General features: G+C 34.8%; 2 protein-coding genes across 6 annotated transcripts; one reads left to right on the top strand and one right to left on the bottom strand.

Annotated features, from left to right (window-relative positions):
- On the top strand, positions 1-26,973 carry LOC106063996 (protein SON-like). Of its 4 annotated transcripts, none has more exons than XM_056032956.1 (15): positions 2-395; positions 4,383-5,344; positions 6,155-6,518; positions 8,138-8,227; positions 9,575-9,745; positions 9,985-10,079; positions 10,966-11,132; positions 12,464-12,637; positions 13,345-13,419; positions 13,570-13,680; positions 13,792-13,911; positions 15,854-16,001; positions 16,505-16,582; positions 24,683-24,798; positions 25,671-26,973. In XM_056032956.1, the coding sequence occupies exons 2-15, from the start codon at positions 4,504-4,506 to the stop codon at positions 25,794-25,796; spliced, it is 2,676 nt and encodes an 891-aa protein (XP_055888931.1). In that variant the 5' UTR covers positions 2-395; positions 4,383-4,503; the 3' UTR covers positions 25,797-26,973. The 4 variants fall into 4 exon arrangements, 3 of the variants coding, with proteins under 3 accessions (XP_055888931.1, XP_055888930.1, XP_055888932.1); XM_056032955.1 differs by having other exon boundaries at positions 2-391; XM_056032957.1 differs by lacking the exon at positions 2-395 and adding an exon at positions 3,519-3,550.
- LOC129926802 (trichohyalin-like) lies at positions 17,720-21,824 on the bottom strand. Of its 2 annotated transcripts, none has more exons than XM_056032959.1 (2): positions 20,759-21,824; positions 17,720-20,725 (listed from the first exon to the last, which is right to left on the bottom strand). In XM_056032959.1, the coding sequence occupies exons 1-2, from the start codon at positions 20,956-20,958 to the stop codon at positions 19,771-19,773; spliced, it is 1,155 nt and encodes a 384-aa protein (XP_055888934.1). In that variant the 5' UTR covers positions 20,959-21,824; the 3' UTR covers positions 17,720-19,770. The 2 variants fall into 2 exon arrangements, with proteins under 2 accessions (XP_055888934.1, XP_055888933.1); XM_056032958.1 differs by having other exon boundaries at positions 17,720-17,948; positions 18,055-21,824.
- Positions 26,974-26,998: the final 25 nt, after the last annotated feature.

The following is a 26,998-nucleotide window of genomic DNA, read 5'->3' on the forward strand; positions in this document are numbered from 1 at the left end:
GAAGATCTGGTCTACATAAATTGATAAATAAATCTGTATTATTCTGTATAATAAATTAATATGTCTGCATCTTAATACGTTTTTTATACAACACTACATTGAATCAAAGCTTTTATTCTAGATCTAGAAATCATAGTCTATATGAAATTACCAAATAGACCTAGATCTAGATAGTCTATTGAATATAGCCTTTTACTAGATTCTAGATTAAATTTTTAAGTAAATTATTATTATAGTTTATACTAAATTATACTATAACTATTCTATTATAGTTTAGAATAATTTAATTTAGATTAGACTAATTAGACTATCAATAGTATCAACTATCATTAGACTAAGACTTCATTAGACACTCAGTCTCAGGACTCAGAGTCTCAGTCACTCACTCACTGTAAGTGTAAGTAAGTAGTAGATCTAGTAGTGTTACTGTTAGTGTTATTGACTGTAGTGACTGTGTTTTTAGTGTGTAGTCTGTAGTAGTGTAGTGTCTCTTGCCATTTTTTTTTGGTAGGCAAGACGATAATTATTGATCTAGATCTACTCTAGACTAGTGACCGACCGACTAGTCTAGTTACTATTTACTATGACTATAGTTGACTATAGTATAATACTGTATAATTATATAATAATTATAATAGAAGTATAGTAGCGGCTATAGTACATATAATATAATATACTGGCTATAACAAGCCTATGGCTATGGCTATGAGAATATAAGTATAGGCATAGGTTATACCGCCGCTATACTCATACTGCTGTTAACTATAGATTAGTAATTAGTATATATATATTTTTATATTAGATCTATAGATCTATAATAAATAATGATTTTAAAATCTATATATAATATTACTACTAGTAAGTACTAGTACTAGATTCTAAGTAGGTTATTAGGGTAGTCGTTATGATGTTGACATTATGTTACTAACCGAAAGTTACTGAGTACAGACTACAGTCGCAGTGTTTATATTTTAAATAATTATATGTTTATTAAATAATAATATTACAAATTACATTAATTAGTCGAGTAGATCTAGAATTCTAGATCTAGGATATGATAATGATTATAAAGACTCAGTATTGACTTGAGTATTGCTAGATCTAGATCTAGAATTTATAAAATATAGGTATCTAGATATAAACAATAATTATTATTATATAAATATCATCTAGAGATCTACTCATAATCATTTATAGGACTTAGCCTGACTTTGGACACATTATAGTTATAGTCATCTTTGAAGTAATGATAACTAACAATACACGCATTCTACTAATATCTTATCTTATATAATACAGACGTTACTTCAAAAAAGAAGATGATTACGTCCTATGCATTTAGTCATGCATATTAACCAATCATCTCTATACATGGATGTTCCCTAAAGCAGTCTTATCTTATCTTATATAATACAGACGTTATTTCAAAAAAGAAGATGATTACGTCCTACGCGTCATGCATTTAGTCATGCATATTAACCAATGACTTAAATTCAGCCAAGTCACTGGTTTTCCTGGCTAGCTCAGGCAACCCATTCCATGCTCTAATAGCACTAGGGAAGAAGGAGTATTTGTACAAATTTGTCCTAGCATATGGGACGAGGAATGTGCCTTTATCTTTGTGTCTTTCAGAGTATTTTATTAAATTCTGTTTTTAATAGTAAGATATGATAAATTTGATAAAATATCTCTAGGTCTAGACTCTATATAAGCCACTATAAGGCATTTATTAAATATAAGGTAATATATTATTATACTATTAAATAGACTCCAGATCTAGATAAAATGAGTAAATCTACATGACTTAAATAATTTATAAGTAGCTATTAGTATCATTATTCTTAGTAGTAATTAATTATATATTTAATATTTATAATATTAATTATAATTATTATTAATATATTCTATTTTATTTATAATCTATATCATTATTATTTTTATGACTATAAAGGAAAGAGACGCGGTGGCTGAGCGGTAAAGTGCTTCCAAACCAGGGGTCCTGGGTTCAAATCCTGGTGAATGCCTCTGAGTCAACCCAGCTTTAATGGGTACCTGACATTAGTTGGGGAAAGTAAAAAGGTGGTTGGTCGTTGTGCTGGCCACATGACACCCTCGTTAACCGTAGGTCGCAGAAACAGATGACCTTTGCATCATCTGCCCTATAGACCACAAGGTCTGAAAGGGGTTCATTTTTTCTTTTAAGGCAAGTAGGAGGAGTATAAAAATTTGTTAAAAAGGAAGGGGGGGGGGGTAGAAGATTTGTTACATAACCAAACAAAAAATGATTCAAATGAAATTTATTATAACAAAACTTTTTTAGATTTTAGATCAGTTGTGTTTATAAAATAATTTTTTTTTTTTATGTTCTCACAGCACCTTGAGTCTACATATTGTTTGTTAACTCTTTCTCTCCTAACTGACCCGATACCAACGTTGATTCCACCAGAATGTGGTAAATAATTATGGAGAGAAAGAGTTAGCAGGGCTTTAAAAATTAAATTATTATTAATGACAGGTGCAGTGGTCCCTTGACTTTTGCAGGTCCCACTCCCCCACTTATCAAAAAAATATAAATGGAAAAAATTCACTACAAGTTTTCTGGCTGCTGACAGCCCAAATACAGTATTGGGGGGGAAAAATGAATACATCGAAGTGCCAATAGAAGTCGATATACTTTTCCTATCATTTCTATAGATACCATGATGAAAAATATAATTTGGGATCATGATAAAATAATGAATAAATAAGTCTTTTAAGAATTTTCTTAATATGTTGCTCTAGGGGCTTTTGAGTTTTGTTGCAATTTGTTATAAGTAGCTGAATGTTCTCTTAAAACTAGCCTGATGAATTTTAGAATATTTCATAGATGTATAGAATAAAATCACTAAATGGGGACTTAGAATATAGGTCATGCTCATAGTTGAGTTAGTAGATCTTGTATTAACTCTATAGTAGGCATTTTTATAAATAAAACAATAACTTTCTATTGTTCATGCCTTACTAGTACTATTAGGCTACAGTAAACACCGAATTTGCTGGTGAAATTTTCAAAAAAAATGTTATGTGACATGATTGCTTTTAACTGTAGCTATTGTTCACCCTGCAGCTTTGTTCAGTAATATTTAAAGCTTTAAACACTCTTGATCTATTTAAAGTTAATCACCATATAACTTGAAAAACTTTTAAAAAATGTAAATTTGCTGGTGAAATTTTCAAAAAAAATGTTATGTGACATGATTGCTTTTAACTGTAGCTATTGTTCACCCTGCAGCTTTGTTCAGTAATATTTAAAGCTTTAAACACTCTTGATCTATTTAAAGTTAATCACCATATAACTTGAAAAACTTTTAAAAAATGTAAATTAAATATATCAAGATATAAATTTGCACACAGCTGGCTTTTCATATATATATTTTCAGCCAGGAATCAGCTAGTCAATAAATGTCATTTGCAAAATTTTTTTCAACATTTAAATTACATTTCTCCATTATCCAGGGTTAGATCAGTAACAACAACTGTATGTAGCCCAGACTTGGAATGCTGAGAGATGGTAAAATTCATGTATAAAACGGAACTTTATAAAATACAATTAAAGCATGCTTGCTGCCTATTTCTGATTTGTTTGAGCATTTATCTTTACAATGACTAATAAGGGGGAGTATAGAGACTTGTTAATAACTAGAGTGTTATGTAGCAAGTTCTTTGATTTACTATTTTATTTTATTCTTGAATGGCAGCAACTTAAAGACAAGTCTAATTTTGTAGCAGTTTCAATGTTTTTTTTATACAAATACATTTTTACAACACAGTTCCCTCGTAAGCCTCTAACTCTCCAGATTCTCTCTCTCCCTACAAATTCTAACTAACTAAATATCCCGAAATCAAGGCTTTATATACATTTTTGGTCTACACTTGAATATCCACCTGTTCAATTAACAAAAAGGGCAGTACAAAACAAACAAATTCTTCGGCACGCAGAAAACTTTGATTTGTTTGGACATTGTTTGTTCACTCAATCAAATCATATTACAATGACAGAAATCTAGTTGCTTAAATGAACCAAAATTAACTTCCTAGGTTAATGGAATCTAATATATATATTCTACATCAATACTCGTCATTCTTTCTTTTTGACATTGACACTTGGCGCTTTCCATGCTCTAGTCCCCATATAAAGAAACAAGATTAATTTTAATGCTTTTGTTGTTGTGTTTCATTGTCTCGATTGGAGAAATGACCTGATTCTATTGATAAAATTAGACTAACAGTTTCATAACATGTAAGAAAAAAAAAATACCAGTATGCTGTTAGTTGATTTTTAGGCATATTTTGTAGCGGTTTGATTTAAATACTCACAAGTAATGTCTTTTTTTTTTATACAGATGTTACAGATGAGAAAGTTCTAATGAAATCCATTCAGTAAAATATGTAGACCAGGTTTACGTAATTGTCAATGCTCTAAAAAGTCAATACAGTAACATATGAAGAGCAGATTTGAAAGAAATGGCCAATCCTAACCTACAGGAAATACCTCTACCCCCTATGGAGCACAAGGCTAAAAGCAAGTCCCCTTTAAAGGATGAGTTAATAAAGTCTCATAAAAAGACAGCTAAAGAAATGCTACAAGAAGCTCTTAAAGATCACAAGCTTTCCTCTGCTAGCTCTAAAGAACATTTGGGTAAATCAATAACTGCACTAGGCGGTAATTTTGCCAACACATCACAGCAGCCAACAGTCTCATCGCAAAGCATTGTAGACGAGCTTTTTAAAGACTTTATATCACAAAAATTTGGTGGTGCCTCAAAAGACAACGACACAAGCGGCAGGGTATCAAAAACATCCTCTGTGGATGACAAAATCAGTCAAATCCTAGACATGGAAATCAGTTCTATTAAATCAAAGACATTGACTTTAGACGAAACAGGAGCTAATGAGAAACTGAGAATGTTAAGTGATTCTGTGAAGTCCACAATCACTAGTAAAAAAGACAAAATTGGACAAGAAGGGGAGCAGTCATTGTTAAAAGAAAGCAGCACAAAACAAAGTGGGTCAACGTATACAGTTAAATCTGCCAGCGTTGGTAAAGACGACTTACCCACTACTTCACTGGCATGCCATTCAGAGCCAGAGACCAGTGACTCTGTTGACTCTAAACCAGAAGCTAATCAAACCGATAAGAAGGGTACTGATGCATCTCTCCCACTTTATAGTAACATGCTGCCATTGGCTGTAGCCAAAAAACTCGGTGCCCCCAAGCTGTTAAAAATGAAACTCAGTTCTGAGAGCCTTTCTCTTATTAAATCTACTGACCATGTGGATAAAGGGGATCAATTGTGGGAGGAAGGTAAACAGACATTTTGTTACTTTAGAACCATTATGTTTTGAAACCATTATTAAATTTTGTTATGTAATGTGTGGGTGAAGAGGTACAAATACATGTTTTTTATTGCATTTATAGTATAGATATTTAATTAATTTGTCAATTATGATACGATAACCACTTTGTTATCCTGAAAAATCAGGGCTTTGCATAGTAGTTTTGTTCCTTCTCATGTGAGCCCAGGATGGTGGGCTGCACACAGGGCAACCTTTTCAGCAGGAGCATGTTTCCATTGTCATAATTTTATTCTGACACTTTTATTCTGCCAAGTCTGTTTCCTTGTCCTCTGCAATTTTGTGCAGAATGAATGCATATTGTATACGCAAGAATTTATATTTCTTTCTTTTAATTTCTATTAATTTCTCTTAACATTTTAGATAAAGACTTTAAGATTATCAATAATAATAATATTATGGATAGTTAAATTATATGAATTTAAGTCATGTCAGAATCATAGGTTTAAAAGTCCTCTGTACTACAGTAACACTGAGAGAAAGTTTATCTTTTTTCCAAAGTAGTTGAAAAGGAAGAAGGATATTTTAGCATCCGAAGCAGCTCAGATTCTGTAACATTTTAATAAAAGCCAACTTTAAAAATCAACATTGTTAGACAAATGCTTATAAACTTAATATATCAAAGAGTGATGATAATTTTTTTTCTTATTAGTAATCAGTGTGAAACTTATCTGTATATCTTTAAAAACAATAAGAGGGTGAAGTATTTAGATTTGTTTAACCTCATAATATAACATGAATGCTTTGTATCTTTTGGAAGGTGAGGTTTGTTCCTCCCACAGTGATAAATCTGATCAAGACATCTCCGATGATGATTCCAAAGATGCACCATCTGAGACTGGCTCCATTGCCTCTAGTGGGGCTCATTCTGAATCTCATGGCTCAAAACATAAGAAGAAACGGAAACACAAACACAAGAAGAAGAAGAAAAAGTCCAAAGACAAGGGTAAAGAACATAGCAGTTCTTTCAGAGAACACAGCAGTAGGTCCAGAGATCCAGAGGCAGAAGACTCAACAATGTACAGAGAGCGAAAACATTCACGGGAGATTTCATCAGAGAGAGAAGACTTGAAGAGGAGAAAGAGCGGGGAAAAATACAGGAAGAGGAAGAAATCTCATTCCAGGTAAGTGAACTTTAGATTTGATCCCATTCAATTAATTGTCCTTTGTGATGATGTATACCATATGATGCTGAAGCTCAACTAAGATTTTGTGTTGTGCATATTTTCTAGAATAAGTTTCAATTATTAAAATGGTGAAAATAAATCTACAATTTATCAAAATAGGCACTCTTTCAGTTAGGCCTGTAAAAGATTCTGAAGAAAAAAATGTGTTCCTTTGTTAATAAATATAATCTTCTTTGACCAAACTAGTTACTTGGTTAAAAATATTTCTTTTGAAAAATTGATTAATCAACATTGTTTCTAAACTTTTTTTAAAGTCATTGATTGAGATATTAAAACAAAAATGATTAAAATTTAACATTTATTCTCTAGTCTCTTTAAAGAAAAACAAAATCTAAATTTCACCAAAGGATTTGTTTTGTCAAACTCTCACAAATACTTTCATAAAATACACATTTTAAAAAGTTATTTCTAAAAACAATGTTTGGTTTTTGCAATTTTAATAGATATTTTTCATATCAAACACTCAATAACAACCAACAATCTCTTCTCCTATTTTTTTAGATAAATACACAGAAAACAACTTTGCCTAACATACCAATCTGTAGACCATCATATTCTATGGGCTTCATTTTCAGCTAATTTCTACTCATCTTTTTTATTTCCTTGGTGTATTTTATCTATAACCACTCCTCTGTCACTAATCTCATTGTGAATTTGCCAAAATTTCATCTGTATATTAGTCCATGGTCGTTGATAAGAATAGAACATTGGAATATTCTGTTCATTCAAAAGTTCCAAATGTATTGGCACTGAACTATATAATTGCCTTTTTATCCCTTAACTATAGCTTCTTGTACCTTAATTCTTTCAACCTTTTTCTTATGTAAGCATCTGATGGTCAGATACTTTTATAAACACTTTGGGAGAATTGGATACTTAAGTACTGAACAAGTAACAAAAAAAAGTTTTTTTTAAAAGACAATGCCTCCTTTATACAGCTGGCCAACCTTCAGATGTGCCATTATTTTGCTCTTAATGAATGATAGATTTTTTTTTTAATGTAGCTTTTTTTTAAACTATTCCCCCCCCCCCTTCCCTAAGAAAATCCTTTATAGATCTACTCAAAAGTATATAAAATTCAAATGATAGGCCTATAGACCCAGAATTAGAAGATGGTGTGCAAAATGAATGTGTGTTTATGTAACTCCTTGATCATGAATACAGGCTGAAATACTCTCTGTTGTATGTGTGCTCAAGATGTAGAATGTCTTGAACTCCAGACCAAATTTAATTTTCACATTATTCTGAAAAATCACAACAGTTAAGCCCTGTGTTTTCCCTGTGTGGCTAATTAGCTAGTAATTTTTTTCTCAAAGATATACTTAAAATTTCAAATTTCTAGGAAAATGGTTAGAGCCATTTTTGAGATCTGTGTCCACCCAGGTTCCAGTTTGCTGAATAGAGAAATGTTAAAAATATCAGGATAATGTTTTATGCTGAATTAAATTTCAGAACACTGAATGAAAAAAATACTTTTTTATTTATTAGTAGCATTTTTAAAATTAACATTTAAAGGAAAAGCTACTCAAGTAAGATAACATTTGAATGTATTTTAGATCAAGGACACCGAAGAAACACAGAAAATCAAGGTCACATTCTAGGTCAAGATCCCCCAGTAAAAGAAAAGATAGCACAGATTCTGAAAGGTATGTGTGACCTTGTACCAAGATTAGGCCATAAGACAGTGACCCCTAAACTGGCAAATTAGTCCAGAGGTACTTGGTGGTCATGGATTATATTACCTAGGCTACTTAGTGAGACATACAAATAATGGACTTAACAAAGTCGCAGCTAAATTATATAGGAGTTAATTTACAAAGAAAAATGACAGATAAATATATCAATGAAGGCTTTATGCTCATAGGCGAACAAAAGAGAAGAATGAGAATCCAAACTAGTGGGACAGTAACGGGTCATAAAATCAAATGACCATCCACACTGACAAACACTACTGTCTCATCTCAATAACAATAAACAAAGCCAAGATAAACTCAAATCTATTCTGGTCACAAGAGTTTAAACCTATAGAAAAACTGTATAGCTCTTACAAGTAAAGATAACTTTTTAATAGAGATTTCTGCCCTGATTTCAGCCTCTCTTCAAGCAATATATTTTTGCTTCCCCATACATTGCAATAGTGGCCATGAACATGTAGACTGCTTTGGGAAACATCCATGTATAGAGATGAAGATGAAGACTATTGCTAACATTTTTCGCTTGGTAGCACACAATACTAATGGAGTTTAACTCTGACTATTTCAAGAATTAAAAGCTATTGAATCAACAAAATCTCTTTACAAGTGTAATCAACCATAATCAAGAAATTCAGTCAGTAAACTGGTTTTATAAGTTTAAAATTACTATCCCTCAATAAACCAGTTTCAACAGGTTTAAATATCTCTCTGTAAACTTCTTCTGCAGTCTCATTTGAAAGTTGGAGTCTGTTGGAGGGTTCAGATGATTAGTCCAATATCTGAGATGAACTGGGCAGTATAGTTATTGTTTGTTTTGGGCATAGCATCTTGTTCTGGCCTCTTGATGGAAAATGCAGTTTTAAAGGACATAGTCAGCATTTATGATAAGGTCAAATCACACTATTTCAAATTTTTAGCCTCCACAACATGTGCTGTTTCGTTCTGTTGTGTCAGGTTCTGAGGCCAAAAAAAATTAGACACTGTCTTGTCTCTGTAAACAAGTTTCATCAGTTAATTAAACCTGTTAAATAATATCCATTCACTTTACAAAATCGATTAAAATTTAAGTATTTCTAACATGGCGCATAATTTTTTTTAAAGTGTCAAACATATTTAAAAGTGTTATTATTCAGATATTATTTGACAATGCCGCAGTTAAATACATTTTAGTATTTTGTTGTTGTTCTTTTTCTGCTAGCATTGTGTGAGTGTGTGTTTGTTTAACTATTACTTTTAAAAAAAAAAACTCAAAATAATTTCTTATTAAATGAACTAACCTGTGATCTATTTATCAACTAGATACCTGTATAGTGAATGGGATGCCAGAAACTACAGTGAGACCTCCAATCTTCATGCCAGATTGAATGAACCCTCTTCTGAAAGACATAAAAGGTCTAGAGATCGTAGTAAATCAGCCGAGAGAGAGCAACGTCTTCAGATAGATAAAGCCAAACTTAGAAGAATAGCCATGTATGCACGCAACTATTTTTTTTCTTATTTTGGTATTGTTGAAATAGGTTCAAAACATTAAATTGTATTATCAATTATCAGTTGAAAAATTAATAAATTATTGTTTTTTACCATACTTTTTCTCAAATTTTTCTTAATGTCTGGAAGGGAAACTAGTTATATTCCATGTTTTTCTAATCCATTGAGTGAATTCAGTGTTCTATTTAATTTGATGTTAGAATATTTTTTCTATCTTTCAGAGCCAATGCACTACAAAATATGAAAAGTGGACAAGGACCCCGAGTTGACCTTACATTAGTGAAGAGTGGTGGGAAATCAGTGGAGGAGTTAACAGGTCAAATATAATTTGCATATTTGTTACTTTATAATAAATTTTAAGTTATAAGTCTTTTTTTAAAAAAAAGAAAGTAAAGTTCCCCTTTTAGACCTTGTGATCTATAGTGCAGATGACCTTTAGATTATATGCTTGGTGATAGAAGCTATAAAAAAAAAAAAAAAAATTTTAAACCTGTATCTTATTGTAACAAAATTTTGCTTTGGTGATTAGTCTTTTCTTTTCTATGCTGAATTTGTTCATATTTTCAAAGCGTAAATGAAAACTGAAAATAAAAATTTTCATTGTCTGCTTTAATATTAGCAATTGAAATACTTTGTAGCTTGTATAAACACTGTCTGGTCATGTGATAGGCTCTTCAGACTGGTTTAAGTTCAAACATGGCCTGCTGCCATCTATTAATGCTGTATGTCAATACTTCATAACTTCTATGTATGCTGTGTGTCAATACTTCATAACTTCTGTGAATGCTGTGTGTCAATACTTCATAACTTCTGTGAATGCTGTGTGTCAATACTTCATAACTTCTCTGAATGCTGTGTGTCAATACTTCATAACTTCTGTGTATGCTGTGTGTCAATACTTCATAACTTCTCTGAATGCTGTGTGTCAATACTTCATAACTTCTGTGAATGCTGTGTGTCAATACTTCATAACTTCTCTGGATGCTGGTACACAGCAGACAGAAGTTATGAAGTATTGACACACAGCATTCTCATAACTTCTATAGAGTATCAATACTTCTAGGAGTGTGCTGTATGTCAATACTTCATAACTTCTATGCATGCTGCAAGTTAAATATTTAAAACCTATTTAAATGATGTATTTCAATGTATATGATGCATTATTCTTTTTGTCTAATTTAATTAATTAACTAATTTAACAGAGTTCTGTAAAAAAATTTCCTCCAAAAGTAAAGACAAAGAAGAAAGTGATTCAGATGATCTTAGTGACCTAAACGAGGCAAAGTTAAGTGATGATGAAGACAGGCTTATACACCATCCTTTTAAAGTCCGAGAGCCAGCTTCTAATAATATCATCATGAACATAAGGGTAGGTAACTTATCACATCTGGGATTAGAAATGTTTGCAGTTTTTTACTTTTCTATTGGTTGGTGTATTTATTAGTCAGAAAGTCCTTCTGAAGCCTCTAGATTTGAATTCAAATTTTAAACTTTTCCAACTCTGTTTCTTGGATAATTTTTTTTTGACAGGAAAAAACAAAAACATTTTAGGTAAATTGAATCTTTGCTTCCCATTGCCTCCTGAGATGTTGTTTTAATACAACTGCTTTAGGTGTACATTAAGTCCTGGCCATGTAATGTATACTTTGAACTGTTAACTCACTGAACCCAATTTTATACCAAGCTCTGAACTAGCACATGTTTATAGTAGGATTTAGTCAAGAAACATGTTCTTCAGAGAAGTAACATCATTGGCCTATTAAAAATTATCTAAGAAATAACAGTGAAAACATGGATTGTCATAAACATAATTCTTTTAGGACTGGAGCTAGATATGAGCTTTTAGCTTCAAACAAAATTATGTACAATAAAAAATTGAATGCTGACAAAAAGGATGATGAAAAAAAAATCTCAATTTACTCAACTTTATACATGATTGGGCTGACTTGCTTGGACAAAGGATATTTTAAAGATAATTTGTATATATGAGAAAATGAATAGACTAGTTTAATAAGATAGCATTAAATGTAATTTGTCTTCAACCAAAGTTAGGGGATAATAGTTCCTAGGCCTCTGGTGACAAAGAAATGGTGACTTTGTTTGAAGCTCTTTGGACAAGTGTTGGTTTTGTCCTGAGTTACAACTTCGCATACCACCATCTACTGCAATCCTGCTTGTGGTTTGAACTGAACAGTAGTTTCAAAACAAAACCTGTATGTACTTGACATAATTTAAGCAACATGACCGACTGCTTTATGATGTTATTGAACTGATGGCTGTCACATCTTTCTTTTGAAAATAAAAATCAACTTGTCTAAATTAATTTTCCATTTGTTCATATAAGTCTCTTTTTTATTTGATTTGTCTGTTACTTTCATCATATCTTGAAAAAAAAAACATTATAAAAAATTTTCATAGCACCATTATCTTTGTCACACTTAAAGTTGCTAAGTCTAAGGTATTTCATAAGGCCATGCCTTTTTCATTAATAAATAAGTATGCACATATGTATAAACTGCTATTGTAGTTGAAAAAGGTATTAGAAAAAAAAAAGTTGTTAGCGAATTTAAAATGTTCATACAATGCTATTATGGTGTTCAAATTATTATCATTATTACTATTATTATCATGGTGTTCAGGGTCTGCCAATGAGCTTGTGTTTAATTGCTAACACCTTTTATAATGATTATTCCTTGACAGAATGCAAAGCAACTTCCTGTGCTGACGCCCTCAGAAAAGCAAGCCCAGCAGGCATCTTTGAGATTAACATTTCCTGTCTCAAGCGGTTCCCATCATCGGGCTAGTGAGTCAGAGTGGGTGCCCGTTGAGAAACCCCCACCTCCTGTTGCCGTCAGAAATCCAGTTCAGCCACAGGTTTGTGACGTGCTGCTTGTGAGACATAATGCATCGCCACATTTCTGACTGTAGCTAATTAGTGTCACAAGTGAAAATATGTAGGAATGTTTAATCTAACTTCTTTACTTGTAGAGGCTAGTTGGATTGAATGATAGAATGACTGGAAGTGTGTAACAGATTAGAGATAGGGAAATTCGATAATGCTGGATGGCATGGATAGAGAATAAAGTTTGTATGTTATTGAGTTCTTTGGTGCTTTATTTAGATTTATTCAAGTCAACAGCAGGACCCAAACGCTATTGGTGAGAAATATAGTTTTCTTCACCTTCACCTATTTCTGGACCGTTGGGGCACCATGCAAGATTTGTTGGCCATCTTTCTCCATTCCTCTCTGTCTTTCGCCTTAGATGGAACCTTTTTCAATGGCAGGCCATCCATTCTTTTATTTTTATGTTGTCTTCCCATCTCTGTCTGCTTCATCTTCTTTTTCCTGGTACTGTTCACTGAAGTAAGGTCATTGCAAGCCCATAAGACCTTGAAATCTAGTCTACATAGTTTCAATTCTATTATATTCAAAAGAGCTGTAATATTTATTGATTAAATCATGGACATGTTTTTGTTTATACTTCTTGGGGGACTTACTACATGGAGCTCAACAGCTGTGATAAGTTAATTGAAAAATTCATAGTGTAAAATTGTTCGCTACCTTAAATTTTATTTTCCAGGTTGCTAGTGTAGAACCTCCGGCAGTTAACCCAAAGAAATCTGAAAGCATTTTCCCAGATGTATCTGAAGGACAGGTTAATATTAACCCTTTTTTTCTTTGTAAATAGGGTTTCATTTTTAGAAAAATTTTAAAATTCCTAAAGGACTTTTAAAACATTCTAGTTTTATACCTTCGGTTTCTAGACTTCTTGAATGCTTATAATTAATTTGTCGTCTTCTTTAAGAAACTTGACATCAGTACTATTATAACGGAAAGACTGCAAGCGGTAAGGAAACTACAAGAAAATCCTTATGATGTGCAGGCCCTCAACAAAATGCACAAGGTCCAAGAACAGGTAGATTGAAAAATACTTTTTTTTTCTTGTTACCTAATTAATAGCTTTGATTATGTTGTGCAGATGTCCTGTCCATAAAATGATTTGAAAGTTTATTTTATATTGTGTCAGGCTAGCAAGTGGGCAATATCCAAACACCTGCCAGGCCAATTTATGGGCAGCACGGGTGCACATGTACTTTCACAAGAGGAACTTATTGGGGACAAGAAACGCCAGGCTTGGGCCAGAAAGGTAAATTTGAAAAATGTAATGACTAGAGACAATACTCTGTGTTGGTATGATAGCTAGCACTTAGGATTTTTAAAAAAATATGTTAAATCCTCTTTTAGTCGTAATTTTTTTTTAAAATCAGTTTGACTTTTTAAAAAATTATTTTATGATTTTAACTTTATTTTCCACATACACTTTGATTTTTGATAATGCATTTAATTTTACTTCAATATAGCCTATATTGTGATACAGTATAGATCTAAAATATTTCATATTTCCTTTTTTCCTGCATACTGTTTTACAGCCATTTCATAATAAGACTTAAACATGTGTTGCTAATTTATTTTTGATGAATATTCATTTTTAGATACGGTATCATAAATGCTGTGTTTTAACATTCAACAGATTGTTTCTCATTGATCTTTTCCATAAGGGAAACTTTGATGAGAAACATATCCAGCAGTTTTTAAGCTATTCGCTTTCCTTGTTTTTTTTTACAGGCTGTCTATTTCCACATGGAGCATCTATACAGAGCTTGACCCCATAGCATCGCACTAGCTCATCTCATATGGCCTCTAGCTGTCCAACCTAGATTGATCCAGTTTAGTCGATTTATGAGTCATGGTGTTATGAGCTAGTGCGTTGGTATGAGGAGCTCTTTATTTTTAAAAATAATTTACTTTTCAGATATATATATATAGTTTCTAAAAGAATCTACTTTAAGAATGAGGTTTTAGTTTAGACTTTTATACAGTATCCCTTTCAGACCTTGCGAATTATAGGGCAGACTTAATCTTTTTCTATGGCCAAAGGTTTAAAACAGTGTCATTGTGATAACTGTCTTAACTATTTTCAACTACCTATTAGAGCTGGGTGGACTCTGGGACAGCCTTAAAATCCTGAAACTCATAATTGCCGTCTTCACTGGGATTCAAAATTGAGCCCCCCCCCCCTTTTTCTGCCTTCGGTTCAGAAGCCAAGTGTTTTATCACCCAGGCACAACTTCCCCTTAGACTTGTATACCTATAGAGAAAGAGTAAAGTTGAAGATGCCCTTTGATCTATATCACAAAAACTAAATTCAATCTCATTTAAACTCTCTATGAGGGGGTTAGGGTAACATAGTTTGGCACTAGTAACTATATAGTAATTGTTATTTAAATGGCTTCAGTTATTTAGTATAACTGTATAGAATGAAGAGTATCTGTATAGCCTCAAAATGTGGGAATTGAAAGAATAATGGGTAGATAACATTTGGTTGGAAAAGTGTAATGACATTGCCATTTAGCACCTGACGGTATTAAATATTAGTGGAAAAAAAAGTTGGTTGCAGGTAATTTGGCTCTATAAGAGTGATGTGCCACAAAGGGCTCGATGTGCCCATTGTATGGTTCAGTGACTTATGTAAGGGTGAGTACCCACCTTGTCAAAAACACTCAGCTACAGTTGTTTTTTTGTCAACTGCCAAAATATGACCATTTTTAAGTGAATACTATTTGAAATACAGCCAAAAATTGTTTTATATTTTTTTGCAGGATATATATTTTTATTAGCGGTCTGTTATGTTAGTTAAATTATAATAAATGTTTACAAAGTAGCTTTATCTTTCTAAGCCCACATCAACCTTTCTAAACTCTGTTCCTTTCAAATTGTTTCCATCAGCTGAGTGTTTGCATGGTGGGGACATTTAGTTTGTAGTTCAATCTCCATTGAATCTGTTTACTAGTTTTTATGTGTTGTTTTAATTGATTTTGAATTTCATAACTATAAAACATCTATATTTGAATTTTATTAAATAATTTGTCCTCTTAGAGCCATTTTTAAGATTCAAGGGTTTAATCAGTTGATTTTTTTTTTCAAACGGTAATTAGTATTTAAGAATCATATCTGGGTTTGTATTTATGTCAGTCTAAACATTGGTTGTTATGGATTATACTCAAGTGTCACTTCGTATACAATGGCAGACTCAGCTGATGCATGCTGCTCCTGTCACTGGAGGCATTGGAATGTTCCTCTTACAGAAGATGGGCTGGAAACAAGGGGAGGGCCTGGGTAAGAACAACGAAGGCAATAAGGAGCCACTTCTTCTGGACATTAAGATAGACAGAAAAGGTGAGCAAAAAAATATTTTGTTTTTAAACTAATTTTATCTATATGTTACAAGAACCTAAGAAAAACTGGGAATATTCTAAAAAAAAAAATATGTACCTTGTTTTTCCAACTTTTATTTATGGACCTCCAGCTATTGTCTGTAAGCACACAGGATCCAATAGTAAAACCTGCTTTATAATTACATCAAGGACTAATTCTATACACAAGGTAGTTTTAAAGAGAATGTATCGATGCATTTAGGAAATCAACAATGTTCTCAGTGTAAGGTAATTTTGATTGAAAATCTCATCAAATCCTGATCTTTTTCTTAACATAACTCATTCTTATAGCTCCAGCTGTAATAATATTGCCTTTTTCAGAAGAGGTACTTTCAAAATTAAAAGGTCATCCGAATAAAATCAAAACCTTTAGACCAATTTTGATAAAACTTGGCATAAATGTTCCTTGGACATTATCATTATTTAAGCTAATAGTTACCTGATGTTACACTTTCTTTTATCAAGGCCTAACTGCAGCAGCTGAAAATCCCAAGCAGCAGAAAGTACAGATGTCCCATGCAGCTAGAGCTAAGGATCTGTCTAGTAAGTATTCATGTTTCATTTTCTGGGATGAAAGCCTTTGTCATTATTTTTAAAGCTATCATTTACTCATAAATCAGAGAATAATAATGGTGTTTTATTTCTGCCAACACTACACAACAGGACACAACCAACTTGTAGAGCTTGACAACTCAGGCTCTAAATGACGTAATCCTTTAATGTCTGATGAATTTGCAGCCAGTACTGTACAAATGCTTCATCATGAATAACCATACTGTGTATAAACTGTACACTGATGTATCAAACTTATACCGGATTCTCTCTTTCAAACCGTTTCTAAACACTCAAACAATATTGTGATACCAGAGATACTACTTTAAAGTATAAACTCAAAAAGGAAATATTTTTCAAATAAATACAATATATTTCTTCTAGAACTTGGAATCATGCTGATGATATAAACACTTCATAAATGTACAATACAATGTAATTTGAATATGTTTACTACAGTCGCTGATGTCTCCCAAAGCTGCTGTGTCTCTTTAAAATGCTCTCCAATTTATGTTATTGAGATTTTCTTGAACCTTCCATGCTATTCTTAATGCTTATGGAAATTCTGTCATCGTTTTAAATAAACTTGTCAACAACATACAGCCTTGACCTTATGATGACCTCTGGAATTTCATTAAAAACCATCTTAAAAGCATTATAGAAAATCATATACCAACTAAATACACATCAAACAAAATAAATAAATGCTGGTTTAATAATAGACTAAAGAAGCTTTGTAAACAGAAGGTAAACCTCTATAGAAAATTTAAAGAAACTAATGCAGAAAGAGTTTACAAAAAGTATATAAAAATTAAACACTTAACCCAAAAAGTAAGCAGACAGCTGCAGAGTGAATACATAAACAATGTAATATCTAAAGATAACAACAAAAACCTATGGTCATACTGTCAGGTGGGTTTTGTCCTCGCGCTCATCTAGGGTATGATGTACTCCGCTGGGCTCCCCACCTGAGCAGTGTTTATTAGCTTTATGCCGGGGTTATAATTTAGCCTTGGCTCGTCTGCCTGGGCACCCTTAACAGTCTAGTAATCAATTTATGCAATAAATATCTAGGAACGAATAAACCAAATATTAACGTAACGTATACTAGTAAATAACAATATTGCATATAACAACAAAGGTTTAATGAGTTAATGATATATATGATATTATGAGGCATACATTATGAATAAATATCAATGGCAATTACAGATTACATTCAAAGGGCTATAGCACACCTTAATCTCAGTGCCATAGTCAACCAGGCCTCACAACGCCAACCCAACGCCACGGGCAATAGTCAACTACAAAGCCTACAACTCAGACTTGACTCCAGCAGAGTCCCAAGCCTGCGTCCCTAGATAAGAAAAATACACACTCCTTTGATACCGCCATTCTCACGATTATTAAAGAACGATTGTAAAGCTACGACATGTAGAAGATAGTAAAATAAACTAACTTACCCAATACTGGGGAATAACACCACACAGATAACTCAATCTCAAGGCACACCAAGAGAACACAAAGAGACTCATCTCAAGGCACAACAAGAGAACAATGACACCAATATAGCGCATCCTTAGAAACAGAACTAATAAGACCTTATGGTGCTCAAACAAAAATACCCTACCAGATGCGCACGACATCCCCCCTCTCCCTCTAACTGGATCTTGCGAAAACAAGTCCAGTCTTCAAAAAAAAATTGAAAACTGAAGTATAGAGACAGCAAAAGAAATTAGGACACATTGCCCAACATTGAAGCCGAAGAATCACAGAATTATTCACAGAGATGATGTCGCAAAGAACAACATCCATCATAAAACATTATAACATTACATTGCATAATAAAACAAGCAATACATATTACATACATATTCATATATATCAAGCAATAGCTATAATAAAATAGTCTTTTTGTGCGAATCACACCAGTCTTGAGCACAAGTCTGCAAGTATATTGTCCTCTCCTTTTATGTGACACACGTCGAAATTGTAGTCCTGGAGCATCAGCGCCCACCTCGTAACACGGTGGTTCGTAAAGTTCGTGCTCCGGAGGTAAGCCAAGGCCTTGTGGTCTGTCTGAAGGTGAAACGTCGTTCCCCTAAGGTATCTGTCCAGTTTTCTAATGGCAAATACAATAGCCAAGCCTTCTCTCTCGATGATGGAATACCTCTGCTCCCGAGGCAACAACTTGCGACTCACATACTTGACGGGATGCAGAACACCTTTCACGCACTGACTCAGTATACCGGAGATTCCTTTGTCCGAAGCATCGGTCTGAAGAAAAAATGGCAATGAAGGATCAGGCAAACGAAGAATGGGGTACCTACACAGATACGCCTGCACCCTGCTCAAAGCCTCCGCGCACTCATGATTCCAGTGCACCTTAACAGACCGACCCCGACAAGATAGATCAGTAGCATGAAACAACTCCGCGTACCCTGGCGAACCTACTGTACAAAACCGCCACGCAATTAATAATTATATGTATTAATTTTTTTCAACCCTCTAGACCACTTTAAGCCTTAAACATTCGTTTAACCTAGATATCTTTAAAAAGAAAAACAGTTGAACAAGATAATGCTAGTATTATACCACCCGCGGTACAATTCTGCATGTCATTAGTTATCTTCATCCTATACGACAGAAAATGCAACTAGATTCGTAACCCAGATCCAATTGCTAAATTCAAATAGGATAAGATTGTACTTTTATGCTAGTATATGCTCTATTACCTGAGCTTCATCATATACATTTTACTCTACTACCAATTACTCAACCAACTAGTAACGCAATACTTTCATGTGTGTGCTAGCCTAACAACACACGCCCGCAACATTTACCGATGCGACCAGAGTACCAACTTAACCATCACGTCAACCTCTTGCGCTCACACGATGAGGGACTACCACAATACTTCTACTACCAAATTTCGACCTGTCCAAATATCTAACCGCCTTAGCAACGTCTGCTAAGTTCTTAAACCTTACATGTCCAACACCCATGGACTTCCCACTCGCCTCTAAAACCTCCACAAAACCAAACAAACCAAATTCCCTAAACCTATCCTTAAGCTTTTGCCAATTAATATTAAATGGCAAATTTCTGACAGTTACAGTATAGCGATCCGGCATCAGCTTATACCCACGGCGACCTTCCGAATCGCGACGACCCTCTAGTCATCTATGTCTAGATCGCTGGTCTTGGTCCTTTACAATATCATTGGGATTTACATCCTCAACACCAGTCTCATTATTTTGGGCAACAAATTCATTAGGGCACTCAGCTGATTTATGACCTTGCTCGCCACACCGAAAACAAACAATTACCTTCCTTTTAACCACTGGACTCTGCTTAATCACAGGCTCACAACATGCTGCTGCCACATACACAGTTTCTTCTTTTCTAATTGATACATTCGAATCAGCTACCTTAAAACCTTCGATTACCTCCAGCATGTTCTCTACCGTACTCTGTTTGTTTAAGACAAGCTGCCTGTACACTTCACTTGATACACTTTCAAGTATCCCGTCTTTAATCAAAAGATCCTTGATTTCATCTACCGTCTTTCCTACCTCGGCCATTTTGCACCAGTTGTCCAGCGCGGTCCTCCGCTCAGTCACATACCCACGGAAGTCATTCTGCCGTGGTTTGACCCGGTGGAACCTTTTGCGGCATGTCTCTGCATTGATGTCTGCATGGCGTAGAAGTGCCGTTTTGACATCCTCATACTTGTCGCTAAGGAACAGACTGTCCCTCAACATAAAGTTTTTGAGCGATGTCGTCAGCTTGTAGGACAACAGTAGGGCCCACTCTTTACTCTCAATCTTACACCTTGCTGCTACGGCCTCGAAGTGCGTCAGGTACGCCAGAAGATCGTCCTCTTCCTTCATGCCTTGGAAGTTCTTGTCTAGCCTGTCCAAGACATTCTTTTGTCGCACCTCAACTGCCTGACCTACCACTGCACCTGCCTCTGGCGCCGACTTCTCTTTAAGCCGTGCCAACTCCAGTTCATCTTTTCTCTTGAGCTCCTCTCTAGCATCTCTCTCCTTCCACCTCTCGTGTTCCTCACGCCTGGCCTTCTCCTCCCGTTCATGTCTAGCGGCTTCATCCGCCTTCGCCTCTCTTCTCAACCTGTCTTCCTCCGCCTTCGTCTCTTTTCTCAACCTCTCTTCATGCTCAAGTCTGGCTTTCTCCTCAGCCTGCGCCTCTTTCCTTAATCTCTCCTCTCGCTCAAACTCCTCCTTCTTAGCTCTCTCATAGTCAGCCTTCTGCTCTGTCACATACCTCTCCAACCTCTCACCATCATACCCGAGAGCACGGCCGTCACTGATGAACTGGGCGGTTAGAGTCAACCTTGTCTCCATCACACAGATTATTTAATTCTAATTACAGGCTAACTAGCGCTAACAAAAACCAAAGTTAGATCATAGAGATAAAAAGGAAAAATATATATATATTATTTCTTAATTACAACGGGCTAACTGAAATCACGGGCGCATCGACAAAAACAGGGCCAAGGACTTATCTGCTCAGTATCCCGCGTCGGAAGAAACTCGCCTCACTCCAGGCTCCGCAGAAGAGAAAAGCCACAGACAACCAAAGCCACTGGAGCAGACCAACGGTTCTAACTTCAGGACGGTTCCGGTACACCAGCCAGCAAGACACACAGTTTCAGGTCGATCCCGTCGACAGGCACTCGATCCACTCACACGTTGCCGCTCAGAGTCAGAGGATTCAGGCGTTGGTGACAATAAATAAAAGAACAGGTTACAATAGTTTCAAAGAGTAACTACACACTCTAAGTTTCTCGATACATATTGTGAACTATTCCCATTACGCAAAATACAACGAATGCTCGTCTAATCTATTTAGTGCTGCACAACAGCAGACCGCTTTAACATCATAACTGTATTTACTGATCACTTTAAAATATACAAAACATATCCATTATGTATCTGCATTTTATACTGGCCCTAGCGGTCAAATCAAGGACACAGAGGTCACAAAGTTGACATTTACATATTGTTTCCCAGAGCCCCCATTTCTGTCAGGTGGGTTTTGTCCTCGCGCTCATCTAGGGTATGATGTACTCCGCCGGGCTCCCCACCTGAGCAGTGTTTATTAGCTTTATGCCGGGGTTATAATTTAGCCTTGGCTCGTCTGCCTGGGCACCCCTAACAGTCTAGTAATCAATTTATGCAATAAATATCTAGGAACGAATAAACCAAATATTAACATAACGTATACTAGTGAATAACAATATTGCATATAACAACAAAGGTTTAATGAGTTAATGATATATATGATATTATGAGGCATACATTATGAATAAATATCAATGGCAATTACAGATTACATTCAAAGGGCTATAGCACACCTTAATCTCAGTGCCATAGTCAACCAGGCCTCACAACGCCAACCCAACGCCACGGGCAATAGTCAACTACAAAGCCTACAACTCAGACTTGACTCCAGCAGAGTCCCAAGCCTGCGTCCCTATATAAGAAAAATACACACTCCTTTGATACCGCCATTCTCACGATTATTAAAGAACGATTGTAAAGCTCTGACATGTAGAAGATAGTAAAATAAACTAACTTACCCAATACTGGGGAATAACACCACACAGATAACTCAATCTCAAGGCACACCAAGAGAACACAAAGAGACTCATCTCAAGGCACAACAAGAGAACAATGACACCAATATAGCGCATCCTTAGAAACAGAACTAATAAGACCTTATGGTGCTCAAACAAAAATACCCTACCAGATGCGCACGACACATACATTAAGTCTAAGAAAATGGAAACAACAGGCGTAGCGCCATTAAAAGATGAACATAACATAATACATAATGATAATGAAACTAAAGCAAACATTCTAAACAAATACTTTGCATCAGCATTCTCAGCCCCAGGAGACAAAGACATATTACTGAATTTGAACCAAGTAGACAACATAGAAGATATAGTAGTACAAGAAAATGGAATTCAAAAACTATTAGCCAACACCAAACCAAATAAAGCTTCTGGACCTGATGGTATTCCAGCTAGATTACTCAAAGAACTAAGTAATGAGCTAGCCCCAGTGTTCAAAATACTCTTTCAGGCTTCACTTAACCAGGGCAGAGTACCAAAGGACTGGAAAGAAGCTAATGTCACCCCCCTATTTAAAAAAGGAGAAAAATCTGACCCAGGGAACTACAGACCAGTATCACTTACCAGCATCACATGTAAAATCCTAGAACACATAATATGTAGCAACATCATAAACCACTTAGACAAACATAATGTCCTCACACCATACCAACATGGCTTTAGGAAATATAGATCATGTGAAACACAACTAATAGGACTAATTGATGATTTTTCAAAAGGTTTAGATAATAGTGAACAAATAGATGCTATCTTACTAGATTTTTCTAAGGCTTTTGACAAAGTTCACCACCATAGTTTGCTTAAAAAATTAAAATATTTCGGCATTAATGGTCCACTGCATCAGTGGATTAAAGACTTTCTGATAGGGAGAGAACAAACTGTAATAATAAATGGCTCTAAATCAACACCGATAACAGTAAACTCAGGTGTACCTCAAGGTACAGTCTTGGGTCCACTACTATTTTTAATTTACATAAATGATTTACCAAATTGCATTAGTTCAGGAACAAAAGTCAGATTATTTGCAGACGATTGCATAATATATAGAACAATAAAAACAACACAAGACACAGATATTTTACAAAGAGAATTAGATGAATTACAGAAATGGGAATCAAATTGGAGCATGTCTTTCCACCCAGAAAAATGTCAGTTGTTAAGAGTAACAAAAAAACTAAAACAAATTAATTCCACTTATCTTATTCATGGCAAACCAGTATCACAGACTAAAAACGCAAAATACCTAGGTGTTATAATAAATGAAAAACTATCATGGAATCCACATATTGATGAAACTACAAAAAAATCAAACAAAGCATTAGGATTTATTAAAAGAAATTTCTATAAATCAAATAAGAACATAAAACTAAAATGTTACTTAACCTTGGTTAGGCCAATAATAGAATATGCATCCTCCGTTTGGGACCCCTCAACTCAAGAAAACATTAAGAAACTGGAACAGACACAAAATAGAGCAGTGAGATTCATAACAAACGAATATTCACATTTGACTAGAGTAACACCTTTAGTAAAATCACTAAATTTAGAAAGCCTTCAGGACAGAAGGCTCAAAAGTAAAGTAGCAATCATACATAAAACACTGAACCATAATCTTCAAATACAAAAACAAAATTTAATAAAATACTCTGAAAGACACAAAGATAAAGGCACATTCCTCGTCCCATATGCTAGGACAAATTTGTACAAATACTCCTTCTTCCCTAGCGCTATTAGAGCATGGAATGGGTTGCCTGAGCTAGCCAGGAAAACCAGTGACTTGGCAGAATTTAAGTCATTGGTTAATATGCATGACTAAATGCATGACGCGTAGGACGTAATCATCTTCTTTTTTGAAGTAACGTCTGTATTATATAAGATAAGATAAGATGATGCAAATAGTCAATCTAAAAATAAACTAGTGAAAGAACAAACAACTACTATATGTTACATGACACACTTGAAATGCTGCACTTCTTTATCTTTGACTTGAACACAAGTCTTATTATTATTATTTCTATTACCGGTACTCTTTGTGCTATGGCCCAGAAGTGGCAATGCCTCTGTCATTCCCTTAGAGGTGACACAACACTTGTTTGACTAACTTGGCTAAAAGTCAACATTTATAGGAAGTTTGTAACCCTAGAGTAGCCAAAAGTGGTCGTGTTTTGACCTGAGGCCTGTGACCTTCAGTTGGCTGTGTAAGCCGGAAGTTTGTAACCCAGTGGTCAAAAGTGGTCAAGCTGGTAACTCAGGAGCAAGTGGCACAGTTTGCAAGGCTTTTTATAAACTACATAAGGGGAATCACTCCTAACTTTACAAGTAATCAAAAATAGTTAGTTCCCCATTATGTCACAACATCATAGTTAAATATTTTGTCCTAGTCCAAACAAATTTTGTTCAGCATCATCCATTTTGTGTGTTTCGACTAGATAAACATCCAGTTTCTGCTTTAATGGAATTGTGCAACAGAAGACGTTGGGGGCCACCAATATTTACTGTTGTAGAGGAGAGTGGTCCAGATCATAAAAAAACATTTCTATTTAAGGTATGTGTAATGTAGATCTAGCACTTTTAGTCTTTTTGGGAGCTTAAATAAAGTCCTATTTTTAGACTTGGGATCCATGAGTAATTAATGTAAAGTCATCTGTCTCTATAACCATGGTGAACAGGGGTGTCATTGTGAGCACAGCAAAATGAGTGGGCTTTACCAGTGTCTTAGGTATCCATTAGACCATCATCATCATCATCAAACTCCATTTGAGTGAGGGCTTGAGAGGCTCAAAGCCTCTCTTGCAAAAGCCCTGGCAGAAACCCTGCTGTCTTGCGTAGTGCATAAATGTCACCATACAGGTCAGGAAATGTTTTGTTTCCCAGACCTGTCGAGACGGAGATCAGCAAGTCTGGGGCAGTCAAACAGAATATGAGGCACGGTTTCCTCTTCCTCCCCGCAGCGGGGGCACCGTGAATCGAAATTTGGCCATAGCCGTGAGAAATATGAGCCAACAGGACAATGGCCTGTCCTGCACTGTGCAATAATAGCTTGCTCAGGCCTAGACAGCCTCCACCACAGGGAAGTGCGGTCAGGGCGCCTCATGTGCTCCCAGACTCCACGGGATTTTTGGGACTTGTCCCAGCACCCATTAGATAGATTCAGGGACATCCCAAAAAATCCCAAAATTTAAAATTCAATCTTCACTAGGACTTGCAGCCCATCATTTCTGATTTACTGCTGTGCCACCATACCCCTCACCCAATATTTACTGATCCAGGACATTTGTCCAGAAAATTATTTACTAGATGGTATTTAAAGAAAATGTTCATTTGTCCTAAGAGTCATAGCATTCTAAAAAGAAGATGTATATGTGAATGTACTTAAAATAATGTGCACTTGTTTCTTTTCAATGTAAATGTTGTCAGGTTAAGATCAACAATGTCGAGTATCAACCGGCTTCAGCCAGTCTAAACAAGAAGACGGCCAAAGCTCAGTGTGCCACAGTGTGCTTGCAGGAGATGGGACTTCTCCCAAGAGACCCCCCAACTTAAAAGTTAGCTGCCAATATTGCAACATCAAGTCGTCAGAAATGAAATCATCATTTCTCTTCTTCTGAACATTCTGGGCCTTTCTTCACAGACTGGCAAATTCTGAATCATCCTTGCACCAACGGATAATGGAAAACTTGACAAATGGATTATTTTGTTTTCTTTGCCACAGTCAATATTTCAAAGCCAATTGAATCTAGAACAAAAAGTGATATTTGAATCATTGACAGTTGTTGTATTTGTTTTTTATTAATGTTAACTTCCAAGTCTGTTTTACATTTCTAGGCTGTAAGGCAATGTTTTTTTTTTAATCATGCTGGTTGTAAAGCCAGATTATGGCAGTATTTGCATGGCTGAGAAGTATAAACCTCATTGCTAACTGTGAATGGGGCTTGAGTTCAAAACCCAATTCAAGCTGAGTTCTGTTATCTCAGCACCTAAAGATGGCATGGAAACATCTCACTGGTCCACAAAAGAAATAGGATCATAATGCACTGAGCGTGCTATAAGCATGATTATTCATGTGCTATGCAAAGGGGATTTTTTACAAATTATTTTGATGTCATTTGGGTCTATCTTGGTAGTTTGTTATTCAGTGGGGTGGGTTTTTTTTAACCATTCAATTTAACATTGTTTTTGAATCTTGTATCTAAACCAAAATTTCATAATTTTAACACTGTTGATTTGTTATACATCTGAATGAAATATTTTTTAGATTTAGAGCTTTTTAAAATAATTGTTACAGTGAAAAGTGATATGTTTTAAGATAAAAAGAAACTGCATTATGGCAAAGCAGTCCAGAATTTTACAAAAAATTATATTGTAGCATTGAACAAACAGTGTGGGCCACTTTCATTTACTCTAGATTGTCTGCAGGACTTCAACAAGAGTTCTACAATCTTATCTTCTTAAGATCCCTTGTATTTCAATGAAATAATTGTTCCATAGCAATTTAAAAGGTTAGTTTTATACTTTGTTTTTCATGTAAGACTCTAGGACTTACAATATGGGTTTATAACCTGATAATACAGAGTCATTGTAAATAATTGTGAATATCTAAAAGGTTTTAGATGATATTGTTTGTTACTATATTGTTGACAGTTCACATTTTAAATCACTTTAAAACTTTTATGTGACATTGTTTCTGCAGTTTGAATACAACTGAAAATTTCAACTGAAATTATTGTGTTTGTTTTTTTTTTTTA

This window comes from Biomphalaria glabrata, chromosome 6 (genome assembly GCF_947242115.1).
Source record: "Biomphalaria glabrata chromosome 6, xgBioGlab47.1, whole genome shotgun sequence".
Lineage (NCBI taxonomy): Eukaryota > Metazoa > Mollusca > Gastropoda > Planorbidae > Biomphalaria > Biomphalaria glabrata.